The sequence below is a fragment of the Mus caroli genome, chromosome 6, assembly GCF_900094665.2.
Source record: "Mus caroli chromosome 6, CAROLI_EIJ_v1.1, whole genome shotgun sequence".
Taxonomy (NCBI): Eukaryota; Metazoa; Chordata; class Mammalia; order Rodentia; family Muridae; genus Mus; species Mus caroli.
The window spans coordinates 31623672-31646685 of record NC_034575.1 but is presented as its reverse complement, the minus strand read 5'-3'; the positions used below and the strand labels follow the sequence as shown (position 1 = coordinate 31646685).

The window sequence follows — 23014 nt, the reverse complement described above, 5'->3', positions numbered from 1 at the left end:
GGGGACCTACCTGCATTCTTGTATACACCACACACCATCTTTAGACTTGGCCCCCTTATGCTATGGAAATAGCTTCATTTTTAGGGAAATGTGAACAGAAGGAAACGTGCACCTGCAGTGTAGTAGACATGAATGTTTGCTTGGAAACTTCAGTCCAAGCAATGACTTAAGTCATTGATAAGGAACCTCTAGTCACAGAGGGCTAGGGATGACTGTACCTGTCCACTGTTGTGCCTTGCTTTTCTGTAAGAGTGGAGGGATGTACCTACCATTCTCCACCAAGGTGGCCTTCGTTCTTTCCTGCCTGTTCTGTTAGAGGAAAATGTCAATTCACTGTCATCCACACTCCTCAGCCCTGTCTGTTGTCAGTGCACCGTGGAAGGCAAATATTACTTGGTGTCCTTCTGTGACAGCTCGAGCTGAGTGCAGGCAGGTGGTGGCAGCATTGGCCAGCTGCTGCTGCTGCATTGTGCCTGCTCAGGCAAGAGGCAACGCAGGAGGACTCAGTTCTCAAGCTGCCAGTCCTGATGGTCCTGAAGGGCAGAACGGGGAAGCTGGGAATGTGTTGGCTCAGTCCGGATAATGTTCTTTACCAGTGGGAGGAAATGGGGCTAGTGGGCTGGCACAGATAATTTGGGGGAACATTAAAGCCAGATAAAACAGAGAACCTATTTGAGAGCCTGTAATCTGGAATCTGGGATCATGGAAAGAGCAGACTTCTGATAACAACCCGGGAGGTCGAGCCCTCCCCACTCCCCCCAGCTTTGGGGCCTGAAGATCCTTTGCATACTTTTGTTTTGCTTTTATAAGGACAAGCACGTAGGACGTTACCCGTGATCCCCCATTTCTCCTGCTATGGCAGCACATTTGTGCCCGTTCAGTTGGAAAGTTTGGCTCCTGGTTTTATCTATGGTTTACAAAAGACAGACTTCTGGGTGTGAAGACAGGCAAGGGTATGGTAGTTTGCATTTCTTAGTTGTCAGGCATGTGCAAAGCAAGGTCTGCATGTCCAGTAGAGAAAATGACACTGGCGCGCAGTCACTGTTACTCTCCACTTTACAGAAGAGGAAGGGGTGTGCTTAGTGACTGGCCCACTCACTCCAGTACCCATGGGAGCTTGGTTCCAATGCCAGCGTCTCCTTCTGGATCCTGTGCTCTCTGCCCCGCCACGGTGCTGCCTTATGCTGTCATATGCATGCACAGGCACAAGCAGATACATTCACGTACATAGTACACAAATTCGCATCCAGTTTGTGTGTAAAGACATCTTTGTGTGAAAGTCTGAGGAAGTGTACTTTATCCTTGAAGATGAGGGTACAAGATCCTCAAAGTCCCCAAGGCTCTGTGTAGAGCTGAGTGCAGATGAAGCCCATCCCTTGGGAACCACTCTTTTAGAAAGCAAGACAGCAGCTAAGCCTGAGAAGATTTGATTGGCAGCTGCCAAACCCATCACAGGCAGTCGTAGGACTCCTTTCTTGGTGGCTAATCCTCTTGCTTTCCCATCTCTTTCGGTGTGAGCTTTCAAGTGATTTAGAGTTTTTCTTTGTAGGCTCATGTTCAGAGGCGGTCGTTTGATGTTCACTTTCGATCTCTGTTTCATTTTCCTCACAGAGTATTTTAAGACTTATCAGACTAGAATTGTGTCTGCTGTGGGTGGTGAAAGCTTCCATGCTAGAAAGACATCCCTGGGTTTGTGGGAGATTGGCCTAACTGTTTACCAGACAGAGGCTCTCTCAGTTTCTTCCAGACATACCAAGTGACAGTCCTGGGGCCGGGCCTCAGGCAGTGGGCATCTGTACTCTATCCCAATCTTCTTTCCCCCTGCCTAGAGGACACTGGTACCAGTACAGCCTCTAGCCAGCAGGGGGCTGCTTTCATCCCTCATTACTAGACAGACAGCAGACTGGATTCCTCCACTGCCCCATGGTTTTCTTGACCTCACCTTTAATGCCCTGTGTTTTGTTGATGGACTAGAAGATGTCTTTCTCACCTCTCTCCTCTATTACTGCTGTGTTTACAGTAAGATCAGATGTTGTAAGGGTGAACTAATATAAATATCTTCCCAAGGAAAGAGAGATATAGGCAAACTAAAATAAGAACAATCTCTCACTTAAATCTAGAAAAATGAAAAGAGTGAGGACGGGTGACCATTTCTCAGAGAAGTTTGTGGGGAAAGCATCCATTATTCTTCCCTGGATGCATTGTTGAATTAGATTCTGAGTTCTACTGCATGTCTGCAGCTCTGGTTTCTCTCAGTGCTGTCTGCGTCTGCGTTTATCATTCTGGATGCTTGTGACCTTTCTATGACCCTCCACAAGCTTCCTACAGTTTCCCAGTTCTTTCAGCTTTCACAGTGCTTAGCTGTGCTTTCAGTGGCAAGGAAACAGTGTTCGGCACAGCCACGAGAGCCGACTTAGCACTTGGACCACTTGACTGGCACGGTGTGAGCAAAAAGAGCTAAAGAAATCCAGGTCACAATCTAAGGATGGTCCAGGAATGGCTTCTTAACACTTAGGAAGATATGTGTTTGTAGTGTGTCACATGTAGTGAATTTTGGAGCTTTCTCTACATCCAGAGATGTCAAAAAATCACATATTGCTGCCTCTAAGGTAGTCAGGCCATTCCCAGTACCAGGTTTGGTATTATTGAGTCAGTTAGTAGTTTGTCGGTTTTAGAAAGTGAACCTAGGGAGGTCTTGGGGCATGCCAGCAGGAGATTTCCCATCGAGCTACACACCCCACTCACCTCTTTATTTTGTTTTGTCCTGAGATCGGGCTTCATAAATTGCCTAGGTTGGCCTCACTCACCATCCTCCTCCCTCAGCCTCCTGAGAAGTTTGCAACTGTGGGCTTGTGCTGGCAGGCCTTGCGACCCTCACCTCCTTATGAAAACGTATTCCTCTGCGGCACTAAAAATGCTGGCCTCACTAACTGGTGTTAGTCTTACCTCGTTATGAACGGCAGTCCTCATGTATAAATGATGCAGTGCTAATGCCACTCTATCATTCAACTCCCTTACAACGTGGAAACTAAAATTAAACTATCTTACGGAGTCTTTTTATGTTGGCATATAGTAATGGCTTTGTCTTGACATTTTTGAAGTTCAATAATGTGATGTTGCTCGGGGATAGCATAGAGATTGTAATCAGTGTACCATCTTCTGCTAGCGTGAACTCTGAGGGCAGCCATTTTGTCTTCTCCAGCATAGCCCAGCTCATTAATCTCGTTATTTTAGCTGTTCTGCTCTGTTGTGCATGTAGTTGGTAGCGCTCATTAAATGCAATGCTAGCATGTTGTTAAAAGACAACCCCATGACACTCATACAAGTATAGACTAAAACATGTCACTGTTTTGCTGAGCTCTGGAATGGGACACTAAGAGGATAAAGCTCATCTGTCAGAGAATAGGAGAAGAATTTTAAGTGGCTTATAGTAGGATGCCCCCCCCCCCCATTCGAGGTAAAATGGGTTAATATGCAACCGGAACTGAAGTCATAACCTTTAACATAATCTCTTCTTGATATGTGCCATCTGTACTTCCACCATGTAAGCCATAGTTGAAAATTATTAGGGAGACCTATGGAACGTGGGTCTGTGTGACATCATAAAGACATGTAGGTTTCTTTTTGCTATGCTGAGGTTAGGAGCTGTTTGTATTGTGATATGGCTAAATTCAAAGGATTTTTTTTCTTCTAGAACACAGATTAAGTGGGGCTTGTGATCCTAGTATGTGATTTCTGTTTAGATTTATATGAGACATTAAGTCTATGCACAGTCTTGTCTCCATAGTGAATCATAAAAGAGATTTTAGGGACAATTAGGAAAACTACGAGTTTCCAAAATGATGCCGTGGAGGGTGGTCATGCAACGAGGGCCTGTATTGGCCATAGACCAGTTTACAGTCTTTATATGCGTTGTGGTTTAAGCTGTACACGACCCTGTGAAGTAGGTCTCATTATCTCATTTTGAAAATCAAATAAATTAGTCTCTGTAAAGTTATGCAGTTTAATCAAGGTTATGTAGCCTGTATGAGCTGCATTGGAATTTAGTCTGATTCTGAATTTTATATTCTCTCTGGTACTCTGTTCTATTACCCCATCTAAATGACCTTAAATTCTCCTAAAATTTAAAGTATCTTTCTAGATAAACATGCAGATTTATGAGTCCCCATTTGATTATATAATAAAGCATGCATAAAGAGGTCTTTTTCCTATTTAAGGTTTGACCATTTTGAAAGCACTTGAAGTAAGCAGGCTTTCTGTTGTCTGACCACTGTATGAAACATGTGTTTTAAGCATTCTGACCTTTCCACGCCTCCTCAAGTTCCTTCCTGATGACTTATTGTCTTTCTCTTCTCCCTTCTGGCCCCCAATGTGTCTGTAGGTGGGCTGGATCCTCTCGATCCTGGACGAGCTGCAGCTGAGCCCACAGCCTCCTGTGGGGGTGCTTCCACTGGGGACTGGGAATGACCTGGCTCGGACACTCAACTGGGGAGGGGTAAGAACTGGAGGCGGCTGCCCTTAACATGGAGGAGCAAGCCAGACCCACAAATCACTCTGTGCTTGCCACTAGAAGCAATAAGCTGCTGCTATCAGAGGGACAACGTTAGAAGTGGGACTCAAATTGCCTGTTTCTTTGTCATTTCTTCACTTTAGACTTAGAATCATCCAGGGAGGAGGGGTTGAGTGTGAAGAAAACACATGGTTAGTGCACAGATATGTTGAGTGTTGAAGTATCTACCAGGGCACGGCCAATGGGTCAGTCTCAAGTGGTCATGGGAAACAGTCCTGCCAATCTCCGGTCATCCTGACCCTCAGCCCTGGCCATAATGGCAAATCTGCTTTAGAATTAAGACTTATCCTTTGAGTCAGTCACTACTTCTTTTGAACATGGAGGTTTTCTGATGATCCTTATTGTAGGTTTGATGAGACTGGTATCTTGATTGTCCCTCCCATTGCGTACCATTCTCTGGAAGGTGTGAGGGAAGCCCCACCTGTTACTAACTGGCCATTTCATGTATATATCTATCTTGTACTAAACTAAAAGAAGCCACCAGACACTAACATGCCAGACCAGGAGCTATTGGTACTAAAAGCTGATGGAGGCAGTAATTTCTATTCCGTGGTGTAGTCCCTGGTAAATAGCTCAGCCCCACTTAATGACCCCACACTCACACTCAACCCGGGAATTCCAGTTTAGCTCAGTGAACCATAAGAAGAAGATGTGGGAGCTGAAGAGGGCTAGTTGTAAGGAGGAAGCTTTGATGAGGAGGGCATGAAAACAGGTAACAGGATAATAGGGGAATATGATCAAAATACAGTATATAGGTGTACGAAATTGTGGGAGAATAAATTCAAATATTCTTAAAAAATAATTAATGTCCATTGCTAGCTCCCTAGACCCCTCTTATTAGGTTTTTGCTTGATATCTGTTTCATATGACAAGGATCTTCATGGTCACTCCATATGACAGATCCATAGCAGACACTGATTTGGCCCTTAGCCAAGTTAGCTTATCTTTTGTTATTCTTGTTATATTTTGCCTTACCTTTTTCTCTTTTTAAGTGGCTGGTATAAAAATAAATGTACTACCCAAATCCAGTATTTGAATACCTAGAATAACAATGCTGTCACAAACACTCCTTCAGTAGAGGGCTGTTCTCCTCGTCCCTGCTTCTCAGGCTGACTTGCCTCAGGCCACAGATGGGTGGTGTCCTAACACAAGATCAGCTATTGGTGAAGGAGAGAGAACATTCAATCTTCCTTTATGCTTTCTCCCTTTTACCCCTGCCCACACACTTATGGGTGCCCCCAAATTCCTCCAGCAAGGGGCTTGGGAATCATGCTGTTCACTCCAGTAAATGTAGTTATCCAGCATGACCTTCACTGGCTCTTGCTGGCTGCAAGGAGTTCCTCAGCTCAGGTCAGACAAAACTAGTGCCTTCCTTGAAACATTATCTTAAAGCACGTAGAGGGGAAAGTCATTCACTCTTCCAGTTTTGATGGCTTAAAAGCAGTGGGATTATGACTGACCACATCCTGCCTTGTTGGGGCACCCACTGCAGGGCTTTCTGACCCAGACAGCAAGGGTCTGTGCTCTGATTCTGTCCTTAGGGTTACACCGATGAGCCTGTTTCTAAGATCCTGTGCCAGGTGGAAGATGGGACCATTGTACAGTTGGATCGCTGGAACCTCCATGTAGAGAGAAACCCAGACTTGCCGCCCGAAGAACTTGAAGATGGCGTGTGTAAGGTTAGACAGCAATTCCTTTGGGGACCGGAGTGGTGTCTTAGCTGTTAAGAGTGCTCACAGCTCCTGCAGAGGACAGGAGTTCAGTTCCTGGCACTCATATTGGCTGCTTCACAGTTATCTGGTACTCCAGCTCCAGGGAATCTGGCCCCCTCTTCTGATTTCTGTAGACCCTGGCCTATATGTGCACACACACACACACACACACACACACACACACACACATGCATGAAAATCAATAAAAATAGAAATAAACTTAAGGTGGAGGAAACTCCTTCCACTGATGGAGCCCTGGGCATCTGCTTGAGCAGTGAGACATACATTCCAGGATACCACTATGGGCCCTGCCTTCTAGAAGATAACAAGATAGCTCTGGGTCTCTGGCTCCTAGGGCTGAGCATACTGTCACCAGCTCCCTCTCTGAATGCTCCCTACAGACCCTTCAGGGCTCAGATATTGTACTTGTTCCAGAGCTATGGGACCTGTTCTCTGTCTTCAGCTCCACACTGGGAAAGCATATAAACATTTGTTAATCTCTTGAGCTAGGTGCAGACGGCCTATGGGATGGTGGAGTTTGTGTATGTTCCTAAGCATTAGGCAAATGGCCTTTCAGTAGGAGGAAAACCTTAGCAATTGCTGGCCTGACATCAAATATCTCTTCTGTGTAGCTGGTATCATCTAAGCCAGCTGCCTCATAGACTTGGGACTTGCCTAAATAAGTAGTCTGTCTTGGTGTTTTCTTTTGGTGACTGAGTTTTTATGGTGAAAATTGCCCAGCCCAAATCAAGGCCATTGTTGTAAATAAACTACCGTGCAGCTTCTCCTCAGCATCCGAGCCTAAGTTGTGACCCCGGTCTCTGGTTAACTTGATTATACCTCTGAGTAGGCATCCCCTCCCTGTCACGTCTTGCCTTTCTTCCATGACACCATGGCCATAATTCTGTAGGCTTAAGAATCCGTTGCTCTGCTTGTTAGAATGAACATGATAAGTCTCTCTCCAGAGAGTCAGAGTAAGTTAATGTAGGGATAAGGACCCCGCACCTGCACTTCCAATAACATCCTTGCTAGTTTGGATCCATCCACTGAGCACAAGTTCATTGCTTACTGCAGTCCTGAGCAATTATGTTAGACACTCAGATGTCTTATTTGGCTTAAACATCTCTCTTTATATCCAGTGTTTGTTTGTTGTTTGTTTAACCTAAATGCCAATACTGAAATTAATAAATCTTCTATGACACATCAGAATTGCTCACTTGAATTTGAGTTCACAATTGAACATTGTTTAATCATATGGGAAACTTTTAACTGTTTTTGTGACTGATCAAGATTGAATAGAATACCACCAAATTAGAAGGAGGGGGGCCTTCTACTGACATGGAAAATTTCAGGCCATTCTGCTAAATGTGGACTGGCGAGGCCTACAATTTAACTCTTTTCCCAAAAGCTTGAGAAATGGAAAGACTTCTTGATGCAGCCAGAGAACGTCAATCCAGATAATTAAAGGGCTTTGGGGATGGAGTTTGGGGATATGTAGAAAATTGGGGCACATTTTCCTGGAAAATGTGAATACCTTAAAAACAGTCTAAATTGGAATATTACTTAGGGAATTGTGTCCAGATGTTTTCTTTAGCTATCAGTGGCTGCTAAGACATGGGTTAGAATTGTAGCCAAAATAATATAAATGGTAGAATGTTTCTGTGCTTTTGGCACAAACACCATGCTATCCTTTCAGGGGCTGGGGTTTTGTTTAAGCGCAGGGACTGGACATTCTCAAATACAAAGCCAAGAGAGTTAGACATGATTTTGGCATTGGTATGTATCCCGAGTTTCTCCCTGCTCCCTGAACTAGCTTGTTGGAATTGCTTCTAAGGGCTGCTGCAGCCTCTGAAGCACGAAGATTCAGTCTGAGGGGCTTCAGTGTGGGGTCCTTTCTTTCCACAAGAGACAGAAATTAAGGCAGTCTACCCCTGTCATCTATTTTAATGGGATAATGTTTTCGCTTCAACTTAGCAGGAAATCTTTCTAATCAGTAAGAAGTGTACTCTAAAAAATGACTTTTGAAATGTTGAAGGTCTCAACATGCATTTCTATTAATAAAAGGGTACAATTCAGTTTGGAACATAAACCTGACAATGATCTGGGAACATTGCCTCTTTTCAGTTTAGCATTTACCTTGCATTCTAAACCATGGAAAGAAATGTGGGGTAATCATTTTATTTTCTTCCTTGCACTTTCTTTGTGCTTTTCTGGTTGTTCTAGTATTGAACTGAAGCTTTTAGATGACGTCATGGGCACTTTGGCTTCACAACAATTCTTCTTGCTAGTTCACAATAAAAGTCAGAGACTCAGAGCATAAAATACTAGGGCTTATATATAATTGTTACAGATGTCATATTAAAGATATGGGTTTAACCAATTAAAAGGGAATCTGAATTATACATTTTAATATATTACATATATATAGTATATGTGATTTCATATATTATATATGGAATATATGATATATTTCTGTTGTTTCCTGTTGGTATCAGCAGTGGCTGAATCAAATGGCACTCACTGCTTTCTTTTTTTATATGAGGTTTGTGAAAGCAAAACAAAAAAAAAATCCTTTAAAAATCGAGTACATGTGAATTGTTTATTTTAGGCTGCAGTATTTATGTGTTGGATATAAAGCTCTTGAAAAAAATCACACATTGATTAAGGAAATTAGACTGGATCTAGAAATCAAATTTATTGTCTAAATTCACATGGAATCAATCTCTTTATATCTGGTACAGATGAGCACCCCTCAGCTTAACAAACTTACTGTCCTATGCACAAGAATGGCTCTTACTTAGTAATTTGTATTTGTGTTCCTTATTCCTGTATAGTTTGTGATTTGTGGAATCTTTTGATTTGAGCTTTCACTAACGAGTTAGTTCTAGAGCCCCTGTATCTTGTCTGTAAACACCCTTTGCTGTAGGATGTGATTTATCTGTGTCCCACAGGCTGCCTCAGAGACAGGGTGTTGGGTCTCCGTTGGCTGTTAATAATGACGAATTTGTCCATTCTTGCAGCTTCCTCTGAATGTCTTCAATAATTACTTCAGCCTTGGATTTGATGCTCACGTCACATTGGAGTTCCATGAATCCCGAGGTGAGGATGTGTCCCGTTTCCATCTCCCTGGGAGGAAGTTTCTAGCGGTGTTCTCCACGTTCCTTTTTTGCTTGCATATTACTTGCATGTCTGCATTGTGCTTCCCAACTGTTACATGTTAACCTTCACAATGACCCTAGGAGCTGGACCAGGTAGGAGCTTACTATAAATAGACCTAGCTGTCTAAGAGCACAAGAGAAGGGACAGAGGCTCATTCCAAGACATGGGATATTAATCTTTACATTTGACTCTTACATGATGTGCTGAGAATCAAAACCAGGGCTTTGCACATGGGGGGCAAGTCCTCTGCCACTGAGGCACCTCCCCAACTTTGGATGGAAGATTTGAAGGAAATAAAACTCGTAGATAAAGAAGGATTTCTTTACTAATTAGGATGTACTTAGCTTCATGAGCCACCAGTGATTAAAGTTTAATAGTGTATATCCAGAGTCTTTGAAATGTATTAGGAGAGATGAAAAGGAAAGAAACAGGCATGTCGGCATACAGGGGACTGCGGGTCTTTTATTTTGAGAGAAAGGGGCAGGATGGTGGTAAGGTAGCTAGGAAGGTTCTGGGACATTCACTGGCTGAGGCAAGTAAGAGTAAGGCTGTAGTAACTCCAGGCATGAGAAGATGCTTGGCCAAGACTCCGGGAGAACTCGTATGGAGTGAGTAAGGTGAATTGGCAGCTGATGGGAGAACACTTTTGTTGGGGTTATAGTCCTTGGTAGGTAGGGCAAGAAACAGTGGAAAGTCCCATGTCTATGTGCAACACTAATTACCAATTGGACTTAATGGATTACACATAAAATTGGGAAGGAGGTGTGTTGGGAGGGCCGTGGGGCAGGGGTATTGGAGGTGAACATATTAATGATCTGTTGTACACACATATGAAAATTTCCAACAAAAAAATTTAAAAACTAAAACAATATTACATATGCATAAAAATAAATACATATTTATATGAGAAGAGGATGGATCAGTAAAACATTTCATCTGAATTTTCTTATTCATTCAGAATTGAGAAAATTTAAGATTTAGTTTGATCACAGTCTCTGTGTTTCTCTCTCTCTCTCTCTCTCTTTCCTGTCTCTTGCACTCTGCCTATTCCTTTGCCTTTGTCTTTGATCTACAGCTGTGTTAGTGCCTCACTCCTTGTGCATGTGTTTAGATGTAGCTGAGACATAGTTATGAAAGATCTGAAGCTTGGGAGACCAACGTCAGAGTTATCAGCGAGCAACTGTTTCCTTCATTTCCAGATGCTCTGCAGGGCTCAAGTGGTTTCAGACCCCCAAACCTCAAACACAGAGGACTGTAAACTAGGACCCCAAGTTCAGGTTGTGGTAATCAGGTGAAGAAAAGTCTAAGTCTTATACTCTAGACACCCACAGTGGCGCTCTAGGGGTTCCAGTCATTAGAATTCAAAATACAGCTGAAACGCCAACTGGGAAGCCCCAACTGGTTCCATCAGGTCTGGTCCTTCAGGCGTCCCTAAGGCTAATAGGAGAAAGTGTCTGTGGAACTGGATTCTGCATTAAGGAAGAACAATAATACCAAATGAAGAAGGAACTGTAGTGTGTGTTTCTTCTCTGAAAATCTGGAAAAATCACAGGTGGAATAGATGGATCATGAAAGGACCTTAAATGCTTCAAATCAGAAATACGCACAAACTAGCACCATCCTGCTATCGCCTGGTCGGGCCAGGGGGCGGGGGGGAGGGTTGTATTCCCGGAGACCTATGTGAGGAGTCCGCTGGTGATTGATCTTTTTCCCATGTTGACAGAGGAGTCCATCTGGCCTGTGCACGGCAGCACGTGCCTCCTATATCCTTGTCCTTGAGGTCTTACGCATCTTGATTCCTTAATAATAAGATTCACAAGTTTCTTAACAATACTTGTAAAATGATACAGTATCGCAAATACACAAATTTCCAAAACTAGGCGTCCAGGAGTGAAAAGAGGCCTAACTGGGTAAGGGGGCCTGGATAAGCTCATTCAAGGGAACTTGTTTTTTGGGCCCTAATAATTTTGAAAGTTGTTCTAATGTTATACACCTCTGTACTAGGATGGAATTTTTATGAATCAGAATGAGGAGAGCACAGAGAGGTACCACAGGACAAAGGAATGTGGTTTACAAAAGAATTCCTTTGTAAGAACACCAGTTGACTAAAGAATGCCAAATTCTAAATATTAACATTGGAAGTTTATTGCTAAGGCTTGGTGCTTATTTTATTTTTTTTAAATATTTTTATTTATTCTTTGACAGCCATGTTTGTCTGTCTGTCTGTCTATCTATGTGTCTATCTTAATCATATGTACCACACTCTCTTCTTGCCCTCTCCCCCTGGATTGCCTATAACATATCTCCCACCCCCAACCCCCACTTACCTTCATGTCCCCTCTTCCTTCTCCCCTCTTACCAACTGAGTCTGATGAGTGTGGCCCATGTGCACATGAGTATGTGGCCATCCATGGACACATGGACAGCTTTTCCTGGGGCATACCTCCAGAGAAGATTCACTTTTCTTAACTGTGAATAGCTCCTCAGCTTGGATCCTGGGATGTCATGAGCTCCACTCACTTGCAAGTTAAGGCTTCAAGACAAGTTGTATAATGTGTTGCGAAATACCTTGAGGGTGACTCAAAGTCTCATGAGAGGCATTATGAAAAAAATTGGATTGGATAATATCAGGAAAATATGTTACTCGAAATGGGAATTATGCCAACCCATCTATATGTAAAGAATAACAAATATCAATCGCGTGAAGGCAGAGTCTTAAAAATGTAACCGCAGAGAAAGGAATTTTGGCTTAAATGGGAAACATCCCATCAAATGGACAGTTCTTAACATAGCTACTTACATAGTATTTCTTTTAGAAGGTGCAATTAAAATCACATTTGTTTTGGAACAGTTCATTAGAATTGTTGCTATGCAGATGGCTTTTAAATTGCCAGCTGAAAGGCAGGCAGGGAGTGAAGGCAGTCTTGGTATTTTGTTTGACTTTGTGGATTAAGGGGGTAAACATGACAATCTGAGTCTCTATGTTTGATTGGATTGAAGGTATGCCGTACTTGGTTGGAAATAGAGTACTGATTCTTCCCAATGTGGCTGAAGCATTCTTGGATGAACTCTTGTTATGTATGCATGAGAAAGTGCAGTGTTTGCGAGAGGATTTGGGGATGTCAGGACACTGGTCCTGTAACTGTCACTTGGAGTATTGCCTGGTGCCGTCATCAGTGCTGTGTTATAACAGTGCTTGAGGAAGTACATAGAAAATATCCCAATACATTAGTGTTTGGGCATGCTAACAAAGATTATAGCTGTCAGTGACAAACTCAGCTATCATTTCCCCAGCCGTGTGAATGAGATTGTCACTCTTTGGACATGGATATTAAACATATCTAACTTAGAGCTCTGCTGCTATCGTATCACTGCCTCGTCGAAGTTATGATTCAGAGGAATTGAATCTTATGCACAAGGTCAGGAAATACACTTATGACTCTAGAGGAAGCTACATTTAAATCTGATTTCCAATGGACTGCTTTCACCAATTATACAGAGACACACAGATAATGTGACTCAAAGGACTGTGACTTCCATGATTCATATCACAGACAATAGACAGATTTCCATCAAGAGGCTGCTATGTGCAGTGCGCTTTTGCTAAACTTCACCCTTGTTGTGGATGGTGCTGAGACACACTGCATGCTACTGGTCAGGGCTCCAGAGCTCAGGCAGCTTGTTCTAGATAAGTCCTCACTGGCTCTAACCTTCCTTCCATCTTGATCATCTGTCTGCAGCCCACTCAGCCACACTGTGTCTGGAGCACAGGCTCATTGCACTACTGTACACACAGAAGAACTGGTTAAAACTAGCTAAGTGTCTGTGCAGTCTGATTTGATTCAGCTGATGTAACCCCCAAACTTCCTGGCATGACAATGTAAACGATGTCAGATCACACCTAACAGTAGGGTGACAGTGAGCCCCGGTACATGTCAAGATACTCCTGATGATGTCATACTCTTCATTTTCAGACCCGCCCCCCACTCTATAACCCATAAGGATAAGAGACTGCATCTTATTTATTTATTTTTTTATATATTCCCAGCTCACCATCCAATGGTATCAGTGACTGTTACAGTAGCAGAGTGTACTGTATCCTCCATTGGAGGATAAGACCCCATTGCTAAGTAAAAAGGAAGTAGCAATAGAAGGAATATACAGTACAGATGAGTTGTGCAGACAGTAAACACTGCAGGGATTCAGCAGGATTGGTCACAGATGTGGAAGAAGTTTCCAGAATAGGTAAGGGTAATATGTATAGAAAAGAAAGGAGAACTGGGGTAGCAGAGAGGAGCTAACACATGCACAGTCATTTCAGGCAGGAAGGAAAAGCACAGAGGAGCACACACGCTTCTCCTCCTCATGATTTTGATGGGAAGTCCTTGCACAGGGGATGACTTTTCTGTAGCCTGAAAATGATATTGATAAAAAACAAAAAGACATCTTAGAAGGTAAAGGGTATTTAAGAAAGGTCTTAATGGGAGTTGATACAGAAAAGAGGAAGTATTTTTTAATATAAAATTTGAATTACAGGTGGTAATGAAACTGTAGGTGAGCGGGAAAACTCTGGTATGGGAACCTTGCTTGCCAAAGTACAGATTGGCAAAATGTGTATGTAGGTCTTGAGAGTGCAGTGACCCAGTTCTGCACAGCCAGGAGTGTTATTTTAGAAAGAAGTCTGTTTATAATTTGGGAGGTATTTATTTTTTAGTACACTAATTAATGACCAAACTTTTGTTTTACAAGTTTGCAGAATTATTAGATTCTTCATTTTTGAATTTTAATAATTGGATATAAATGGAATATATCCAAGGAGGTGAACCAATCTTCCTTCCATGGGCAGTCTTTTATGAAATGGGATTTCAAGGCCTTCTGAGGAATATGGTGGTGTTACATGGAGATCAGCGATGACAAGCAGTATGCTAATACCTCGTTGTTGAATCTGCAGATATGGGCTGTCAGTTGGTGCTACAGTGAACTGGGACCCTTGCGGACATCTTAGGCACTAAATACCCTTTTCAAGTAGGAGGAGTATGAGTCGTGAGGGCTGGAAGGTGGTCTACAGCAGTCTTGCCTCCCGTGGCAGTTATCACCTCCGGTTATACCTGTGGCTATTGCTCAATACAATAGGAGAACCTCACTCCTGTAAACAAAGCTGGCTTTCATATCAGAATACAGTCCTAGATTATCTGCATGGATCCAGTATAATCATGTGAGCCCCTAAAAGCAGCAGAGGGGGACAGAAAGGAAGTCAGAGATCCAGTGTGTGAGGACTTGCTATGCTGGTTTTGAATGTGGCCTGGGTCAGAGCTCCAGTGAGTACAGACTGCGTCCATTAGTGAGAATGAGCACTCTTGAGCAGCTACCAGAGAGAGATTCAGTCTGCAGTTTCCAGGATATGAATTCTCCCAACAATCTGAATAATTAAAAGGTAGTGTCTCCCAGGGGCTATCAGTGAGGGTGTCATCATATGTCACTTTCTCAAACTCTCAGCAGGGGCTTCAGCTGAGCCCATCCCAGAATTCTGACCATGAGAATTACAAGCAGATCAATAAATGATGTTTGAAGGATAATGGAGTTGAAATAGAGAGAGTGAAGCTTGCTTTCACACGCCCACTTCTTGTGGAGGATGAGAATGGTTAACCCAAGAATTTAGTCACTCACAGAACCTTCTAGCCATGGGGCCAATATTGTCAGCCTTTCATTTTGGCATCATATCACATGACAGACATCACTTGCTGAAGGAGTGAGCCCTTGACCTTTCTCATTGATTGGCCTCTTCCCAAATTTTTCTACCCTCTCCCTTTTTTGAGACAGTACGGAAGGCAGAATGGACTGTTCACACTCTTGGCTTTTGTTGAAGGTACATCTACTTTCTATTATACACATAAGCACACTCAGCCATCCAGTCCTTCCTTCTTACAGCAATGGAGATGACTGACCACTGCTATCAGCTGGCCCTCCTCTGCTTCCCTTGCTCCTCCTATGGCCTGGCCTCGGGGAGAGATGACCCAGCTCTAGCTGTAGGCTGAGTTTCTCTAAGCTGTGGCTGACCTGGCTTTCTGAGTCTCATTTTTGCTTAAGATGCAAAGATGGGAATTGAAGCTAGGAATGTGGCTTAGAAGCAGAGGGTTTGCCCAGTACTCATTTTGGAAGTTCATAATCCTGGGACGAACAGGATTCTTCTTGTACCCTGAAGGCCAAGGCATGTGACTGAATTCTCACCTCTTCCTTTTCTGTCTTTCTGGCAGCTCTCTGGATGTTATGTGTCTCTATAGACCTGTTTTTAATATTTAATACTTCTAGCTAAATTACATCTGAGATGACTCATTATCATCAAAAGTGTGAGTTAAGTCACCAAAAACCTCAGCTATATTTCTCCATTTTATTCCATTTTTGTAGACTTATGTGAAATCGTCCATCTATCCAGAGAAAATGAATCTTCTTTTCAGTTTTATTAAAAAATTGAGTCTCATGGAAAAACCACATAGAGATGTGAATATTTCCAGACCATAAGTTTTAAGGCACATAAATGTCAGTGGCTGGTCTAGGGGTCACTTACTAGCTATGGGTATCAGTATGCTGAGAAAGTTCTGCACCATAGCTGTGGCTGGCTGACATTCTTATTTCTTAGAACTTGTTGGATAGCTAGACTAGAATTAAAAAACAAAAAACTAGAGCCCATGTACTCAGACACGTTGCAAAAAATGATTCTCATTTTACTTCTGGTTTCATAAAACAGAAAAAGAGCTGATGCAAGTGGAAATGGAAATTGAAACCCATCAAGCTGATTCAGAACAACTCAGGGATGAAGAGATGGCTCAGTGGTTCAGAGCACTGGGGTTTAGCTCCTAGCACTCACGTCGGGTGGCTCACAACCATCTGTAATTCCAGCTCCAGGCGATCTGATGCCCTCTTCTAGACTTTGTAGGCACACACACACACACACACACACACACACACACACACACACACACACATACACACACACACAAATAACAAAATAAATCTTAAAAATAGGTCAAGAGTAACAGACACAAGAGAGCAGTTTATACCATTTTATGTTTTTGTTTATGACCTCACATAGCATTTTGCTCTGGTTTGTGTTTAGAGTATACTGTTGAGAACCGTTATTGTGAGAGAACAGTGTTTAGGAAAACTTTGAGATTCAGAAAACACACAGCTGACGTTCCTGTTGAGCTGCCTAGTGTGTCTACAAACACACCCTTTTTAAATTAGGAACTTTGCAGATTATCCAGTTTCTCTGTCAATGTACGATTTTTAGTCTAGTCTAACAATCCTGAAAATAATCCAGTAAGCATTGTGTAGAACTTTTGCTTGAGATCCTATATGCTTTCTTAGAACCAGTCTGGGTGAGTGAACTCCTACATCCCCTCATTTAGACAGATGGGACTATTGTTTTTAGACAGTATTGGAACTGGGAGTGTGTTTTGATAGTCATCTTACTATCTAGAAATGACTGGGAGAAAGACCTACCCTGAAAAGCAACTACTGCTGGATAGGTATAAAGGCAGAGATCCTTTTGTGAAATTCTGGGATTATATTAGAGAAGAACCACTAAGGAAACAACATTTTATGTAGACATTTATTGAACCCCCAAGTTCCTGTGAAAATTCAATGGGTTATTTCATTTTTGCCTTCTTGAACTAAATGACACATAGAGACAAACTGAAAATTAAATTTTTTTTATACTAAACATTTCTGTAATATGAGTCTATTCAGGAGACCCTCCATCCTCCCTCCCTCCCTCTCTCTCTCCAACCTACTCCATCTCACTTTCCACGTCCGTATCTCCCTCCCTACCCTTTTCTCTCATTCATTCCCGTTTCTTCCAAGGTCTCTCACCAGTAAAGGAGTAGGTGGTAGTTCAGAGCACTCTGAAAATGTGAAAACAAATTGTCCATGAATGCTGGTTCAGATCCATCCTCCTTATCTCCATGTGAAGCTTTACACAGTTTACATAAGCCATGCCCTCAGATGTCAGATAAGAATCACATCCCCAGAACTTATTACATTTTTTTTTGGTCCATCCTTGTCCCAAATACCCCTGATTCTCTGATTCAAACTGCATTAAAAGAGTCTCTAGTTTTAATGTTTGTGAGCTTGTCCAACCTCCATTCCTGGATGTCACGCTTGGCCTTTTCACAGGGCAGGGGTAGGTGGGGGTCAATGTTGAGCATTCCTAACAGCCTCCCACTTCACTGCAAGGCTGTGTCACTGGGCCACTGAAGCAGCTGGCCTGGCACTGAGGGGATGCTAACAGCAGAGTTGGATCTGGTGGATCTTCAGGGTGGAGACCAGATCCAGACTTCAGGAGAAGAGTGCCAGCATCCATGAAGTCCCAGTAACAAAAACACCTCTCCTCTTTTACAGAGGCAAATCCAGAGAAATTCAATAGTCGTTTTCGAAATAAAATGTTCTATGCAGGGGTAAGTATTGTTTCATTTTAGAGCTATTAATATTACTTAGTGGCAATTCAGAAAATGCTAAAGAAACTAACAGCATCAAGCTTATTAATGCACACCTCAGAAACTTCCATACACACACACACACACACACACACACACACATATTTAAAATCTTCACTAAGGAGTTAAAGAGAAGAGATATTTTCTGAGTGGTCAGCAAGGCAGTTGGTGTTGGGTGTTGGCTGTGTTTAAAATTTAAGCCGTCTAAGTGTCGATGGTTTTTTATGGAGTGATGCAAAACAGATGTCCAAGAAGAAATTGGGAAGAATAGTTTTTTGGGAAAATATATATACAATATTCTGGTTTAGTTTCCCCTTTCTGTGATAACATATCCCGATGAATGAAATTAAGGAAAAAAAATCAACTCACAATTCTGGGTAACATTCTGCCGTTTCGGGGAAGTCAAGTGGCAGTTACTTGAAGTAGCTTGTCTCAGCACATCCACAGTCAAAAGGAGAGAGCAAGGAATAAATGCACTTGTGCTACTACTTACATGAATTCTTTACCCCTTTACAATCCAGGATCCCCTGCCTAGGGAAAGGTGCCACCCACAATGGAAATGTCTTTCCACTAATCAAGATGCCACCCCACTCCCACAACTGGCATCAGGACACAGGGCAACTTAATCTAGACAATCCCTGATTGAAACTCCTTTCCCAGGTGATTGGAGACCATGTTAAGTTGATAACAGCACCCACCACAGACAATCTTAGTTCAGGCTATAGTTTCCAGCAGGGTGTGTACCCAGTGATTTTTGGATGAGAATTTGGCAGAACATGGAGCTTTTAATGGAAATACCCAGGAGACCAAAGCAAAGTGATGTTAGCATTGGTGGATAGGTAGGATGTTAACAAGGGCCTTCAGAATAGATCTGCCAAGTGACGCTGGGATTCACACACATTTTTACCTTCCTCCTATAATCTTAAATGTAATTATAGGTTATAGTCTGAAAACAAAGATTTTCACATGGCAGACATGGCCCTATTTTACCTTGAGTTCAACCAAAGGAGAATTTGTTTTCTATTTGTTCATAGTGCAGAATCTTGGGGAAATGTCTATTGTGTTGAAGTAAGGATTTGGTGGAAACTATATAACAAAGAACTCTTTTTCTCCTTTCCCTTGTGGTGTAGGCAGCCTTTTCTGATTTCCTACAAAGAAGTTCTAGAGATCTATCCAAACACGTCAAAGTTGTCGTGAGTATTGACTATATAGGTTCATTTCATTTGCATGTGAATATGAGTGTCACTCCCCCCACCCCCAATGCCAGTTGATACGTACATTAATATATAGATAAATATATTAATCCCTGGGCTACATATAATTTGTCAATCATGTAGCTCATTCAACCATAAACATGCATCCTCTCCATGTGTCAGTCTCTGTCTTAGTTGCTGGAGTGAAATAAAGATGAGTTTTACTCCTAAAGAAATAAATGCTGGGATTATAGTCCTGTACTAAGTCCAGCAAAATGTTTAAAAAGCACAGAGCTACTTTTATATAATATAAAAACAAGAGGAAATGATCCTTGAAAAGAAAACAACTAAGGATGGTAATAGAATAATATTTAGTGGGGCACTGGTAATGTTTACAATGTCAATAAACTAGTATATACAGTACTAATGTGATAGAAACGACTTCCTCCTTCTTATAGGATGAAAAGTTCATTTTAAAAATGTTTTCAGTATTAAGAAGGCTGAGCTAGAAGGGATGTAAATTCAAGGCAACCAGCAGGACTGGACAGCTTGGTGAGAACCTGTCTTAACAGAATGGAAAAATGGAAAATTATAGAAATCTGATAGGCAAACATTTGCTAAGCTGCTGTTGCTGTTCCATCAGCATTAATTTGTGCCCTGCTTTAAATATCATACCGATTCTTCCTATAGAGTTTCTATGTCTTTATTGTAGCCATATAAATACTCAGGGCATTGTATGAGTTCAGTAATTTATCACAAAATCACAAAATATATGGCCTGTAGAAAACTGTGCTTGAAAAATGATCCCCTTAAATCAACTGGGACAAGATCTGAGTATTGCTGTTACTAGTTAACCTCATCATCCCTCCATGGTATTTCAACTCACATTCAATGCCTTGTTGTTGTTTCTGGCTCTGGAAGGGATTGGGGTAGCATAGCTGCAGGCTTCATGGTGGCCAGGAAGGGAGGGTGGGAAGAAAAAGGAAAGGAAAAGAGAGAAGAGGGAAAGAGGGATAGAGATGTTGAATGACTGCTGAATGACTGACCAGGACAAGATCACCCTTTATGGCAACCCCTGACAGAGTGAACTCGTTCTTCCAAGTAGGCCCCACCTCCTACCATCTCACTCAGTGTGGGCTCACCAACAGGGTAGCATGCTCATGATCGAATCCCACGGTTCCTCCAGCTTGGGACCAAGGCTTTAACTCGTGAGCCTTTTTGAGGAACACTTTACAGCCTAACTACATTAGGTGTATATAAAAGACTGTCTTGTTTTTGACAGGTATAAAGTCAGTATCTTGGATGTAATACACAAGACTCATGGTAATAAAGTGTGCATTATAAATTTTCGACCAAGAAAACACAAAGCACTAAGAAAACATTGCACGTAACACAATCTACTTCCATTGTTTGATTTATCAACACATAAGCATAGATATAGAACTGTATTTTGCAGGCAAATGCTTTGTCTTGCATGTGTTTGAATTAGAGAAAACAATAATTGCTGCTGTCCTGGAGAACTGTACATTTTCATGCAATAATATGCAAAAAATAGTATGGTATGCATCTTTGAAAATTCTGATGAGCTCGCAGGAAGAAAGTCTGGCACATTTAAAAATGAGATTGGTTTCAAGTTCAGTAGTATTTACTATAGCATTTTTTTTCTGTAATGTATCAACAGAGTTTAGCATCCTATTTATTTATTTTTGCTTGTAAGTTTTCTTACAACCAAATTATTCTACGATTTCTTCATGGGCATAGCCATCTATGGATCTGCTTGAAGACCCTAAATGATTGGGAAGAGTTTAGGTTGTTGAAGGTACTCTAAAACAATTTGGTCATTATCAAGAACTTTATTTTATCTAAGTTGCTTTTGGAAATATTTTATTTAGAACCGTATGATTTCTTGGAAATCACTTTTGAGACTGTTTATGAGCTTTGAGGTATAGTTAGATCAAGTAGGGAAACAGTGTGGTGCTTTGAAGCAACCATTGATTGCTTGCAAAATCATTAGGCTTAGACTGAAACACTGCTGAAAGAAATCTTAACAAAATTGTAGTGAGTTTTGGAATACTGTACTCTCTCTTCCAAAACAGAAGAAGCTGAGGGAATTCTCCGATGTAGGGTTTGAGAGGGAGAAAGCAAGCTGAAAAACCAGCTTTGTACCATGCCACTATGTCACTGACCCTGATTGGACTCCTCTTGTGCATATCCCCAGTGCAAATAGAGAAAGGGGGATGGAGATTTTTGTGTGTGACTGGCTGCAGGACAGTACTCGTGGGAAAAAATTAGGTGATCAAGGAACCTGTGTACAAGGGTTCTCAGGTGGAATGATGAAGACGCCCTGAGACCAAGGTCGGATCCAAACCCCAACAGTCTAATCTCAAAAGTGCCATCTAGTTCTGTAAGAGATTAGATTTGTAACACACAATCACTTGACAGTATTTGTCTTTTTGATCTAGTGTTAATACACACTCCTATGTATATGGGAGCTTATGCACTATTATAGCTAAAACACCGGCTTCACCCCATGGCAAACAAAAAAGGATCCATTACAAGTGATTCAAATTTAGAACAGACTCCTTAAAAAGAATGGCCAGATAATGTATTCCAAACAAGTTTCCTAGCTTCAAAATAAACGTTGTCTCAGACAGGAAAGAAAACAAATGGCCACATTCATGCTGTGTTTGGATCAATTGATTATGGTGGGGAATACTGCTGGCTTCACTCAAGCCTTCATCTTTGAAGTGTGTGCAGTCTTTAAACGTTAGCACTGTATGTCTGAATATTAGAGGAGAGAAAAATTTGTTCTGGTCAAACGGAAGTTTTATTTTGTATAAGATCAGAACAAAACTGAAGTTAAGTCTGGCTCTCCTCCAGTCAGGCTCACCGTAAATTTCTGTCCTAGTAACTGGCTTTCACTCAGGGGAAAGGGGGAAGAATTCCATGTTCTATGCTGTTGTCGACCTAGTTATCTTGGATGAGACTCTCAGACTCATGAGCACTTCAGAAGCCTCGCTTTCTCTGCTTTGGTTGCTGCAGTGTGATGGGACAGACCTCACCCCAAAGATCCAGGACCTGAAGTTCCAGTGTATAGTATTTTTAAATATTCCCAGGTAAGCCCTGTTCATGCTGTTGCATTTGTGCGATGTGAACTCTGACTGACATCTGATTGCAGTAGTGAATCCTCTCGGGTATAACCTATGCAATCCCTTATTTTAGTGTAGTGGTAAAGGTCACTCATTTTCTTTTCCTGCTTGGCTTGTTCCCGGTGGTGAGTTATCTTGCCTGTGATGTAGAATTCATTATCTGTATTCTCCTATCCCTGAGAGACTCAGGCCTTTTTCTCAAACATTTTCATTTAATTCTCATTACCGCCCCACACACACCTCACAGCCTCAAGGGAAGCAGATGTGAGTAGAGTCCTTTCAATGTCTCAGAAGCCGTTAGGAACACATCCAGCCTGATGAGTGTGGGATTCTCTGCCAGATGCTAGAATTCATTGGAGAGACACGGTGTACACAAGGAGACATGGTGTGCACAGGGAGATGTGGTATAGACAGAATTTCAATGCTCTTTGGAACAATTATACACAAGGAGAAGGCAATACTTAGGACTATTTTTTTCTTTTGTTATTATTTTTTATTAGGTATTTTCTTCATTTACATTTCTAATGCTACTCCAAAAGTCTCCCAAACCCTCCCCCCCTTCCCCCCTCCACTTCCACTTCTTGGCCCTGGCGTTCCCCTGTACTGAGGCATATAAAGTTTGCAAGACCAATGGGCCTCTCTTTCCACTGATGGCTGACTAGGCCATCTTCTGATACATATGCAGCTAGAGACACGAGCTCTGGGAGGTACTGGTTAGTTCATATTGTTGTTCCACCTA

The 23014-nt window shown here is 42.0% G+C and overlaps 1 protein-coding gene across 6 annotated transcripts in view; it reads left to right on the top strand.

Moving 5' to 3' along the window:
• The window catches only part of Dgki (diacylglycerol kinase iota), a 447586-nt gene that overhangs the window by 257204 nt on the left and 167368 nt on the right, over nucleotides 1–23014 (top strand). For all 6 annotated transcript variants that reach the window (XM_029478768.1, XM_029478767.1, XM_029478769.1 and 3 more), the window contains 6 exons: nucleotides 4382–4495; nucleotides 6112–6249; nucleotides 9303–9381; nucleotides 17839–17894; nucleotides 19064–19126; nucleotides 22169–22242. In XM_029478768.1, coding sequence (XP_029334628.1) covers nucleotides 4382–4495; nucleotides 6112–6249; nucleotides 9303–9381; nucleotides 17839–17894; nucleotides 19064–19126; nucleotides 22169–22242 — 524 coding nt within the window. The remainder of the gene's footprint in view (nucleotides 1–4381; nucleotides 4496–6111; nucleotides 6250–9302; nucleotides 9382–17838; nucleotides 17895–19063; nucleotides 19127–22168; nucleotides 22243–23014) is intronic.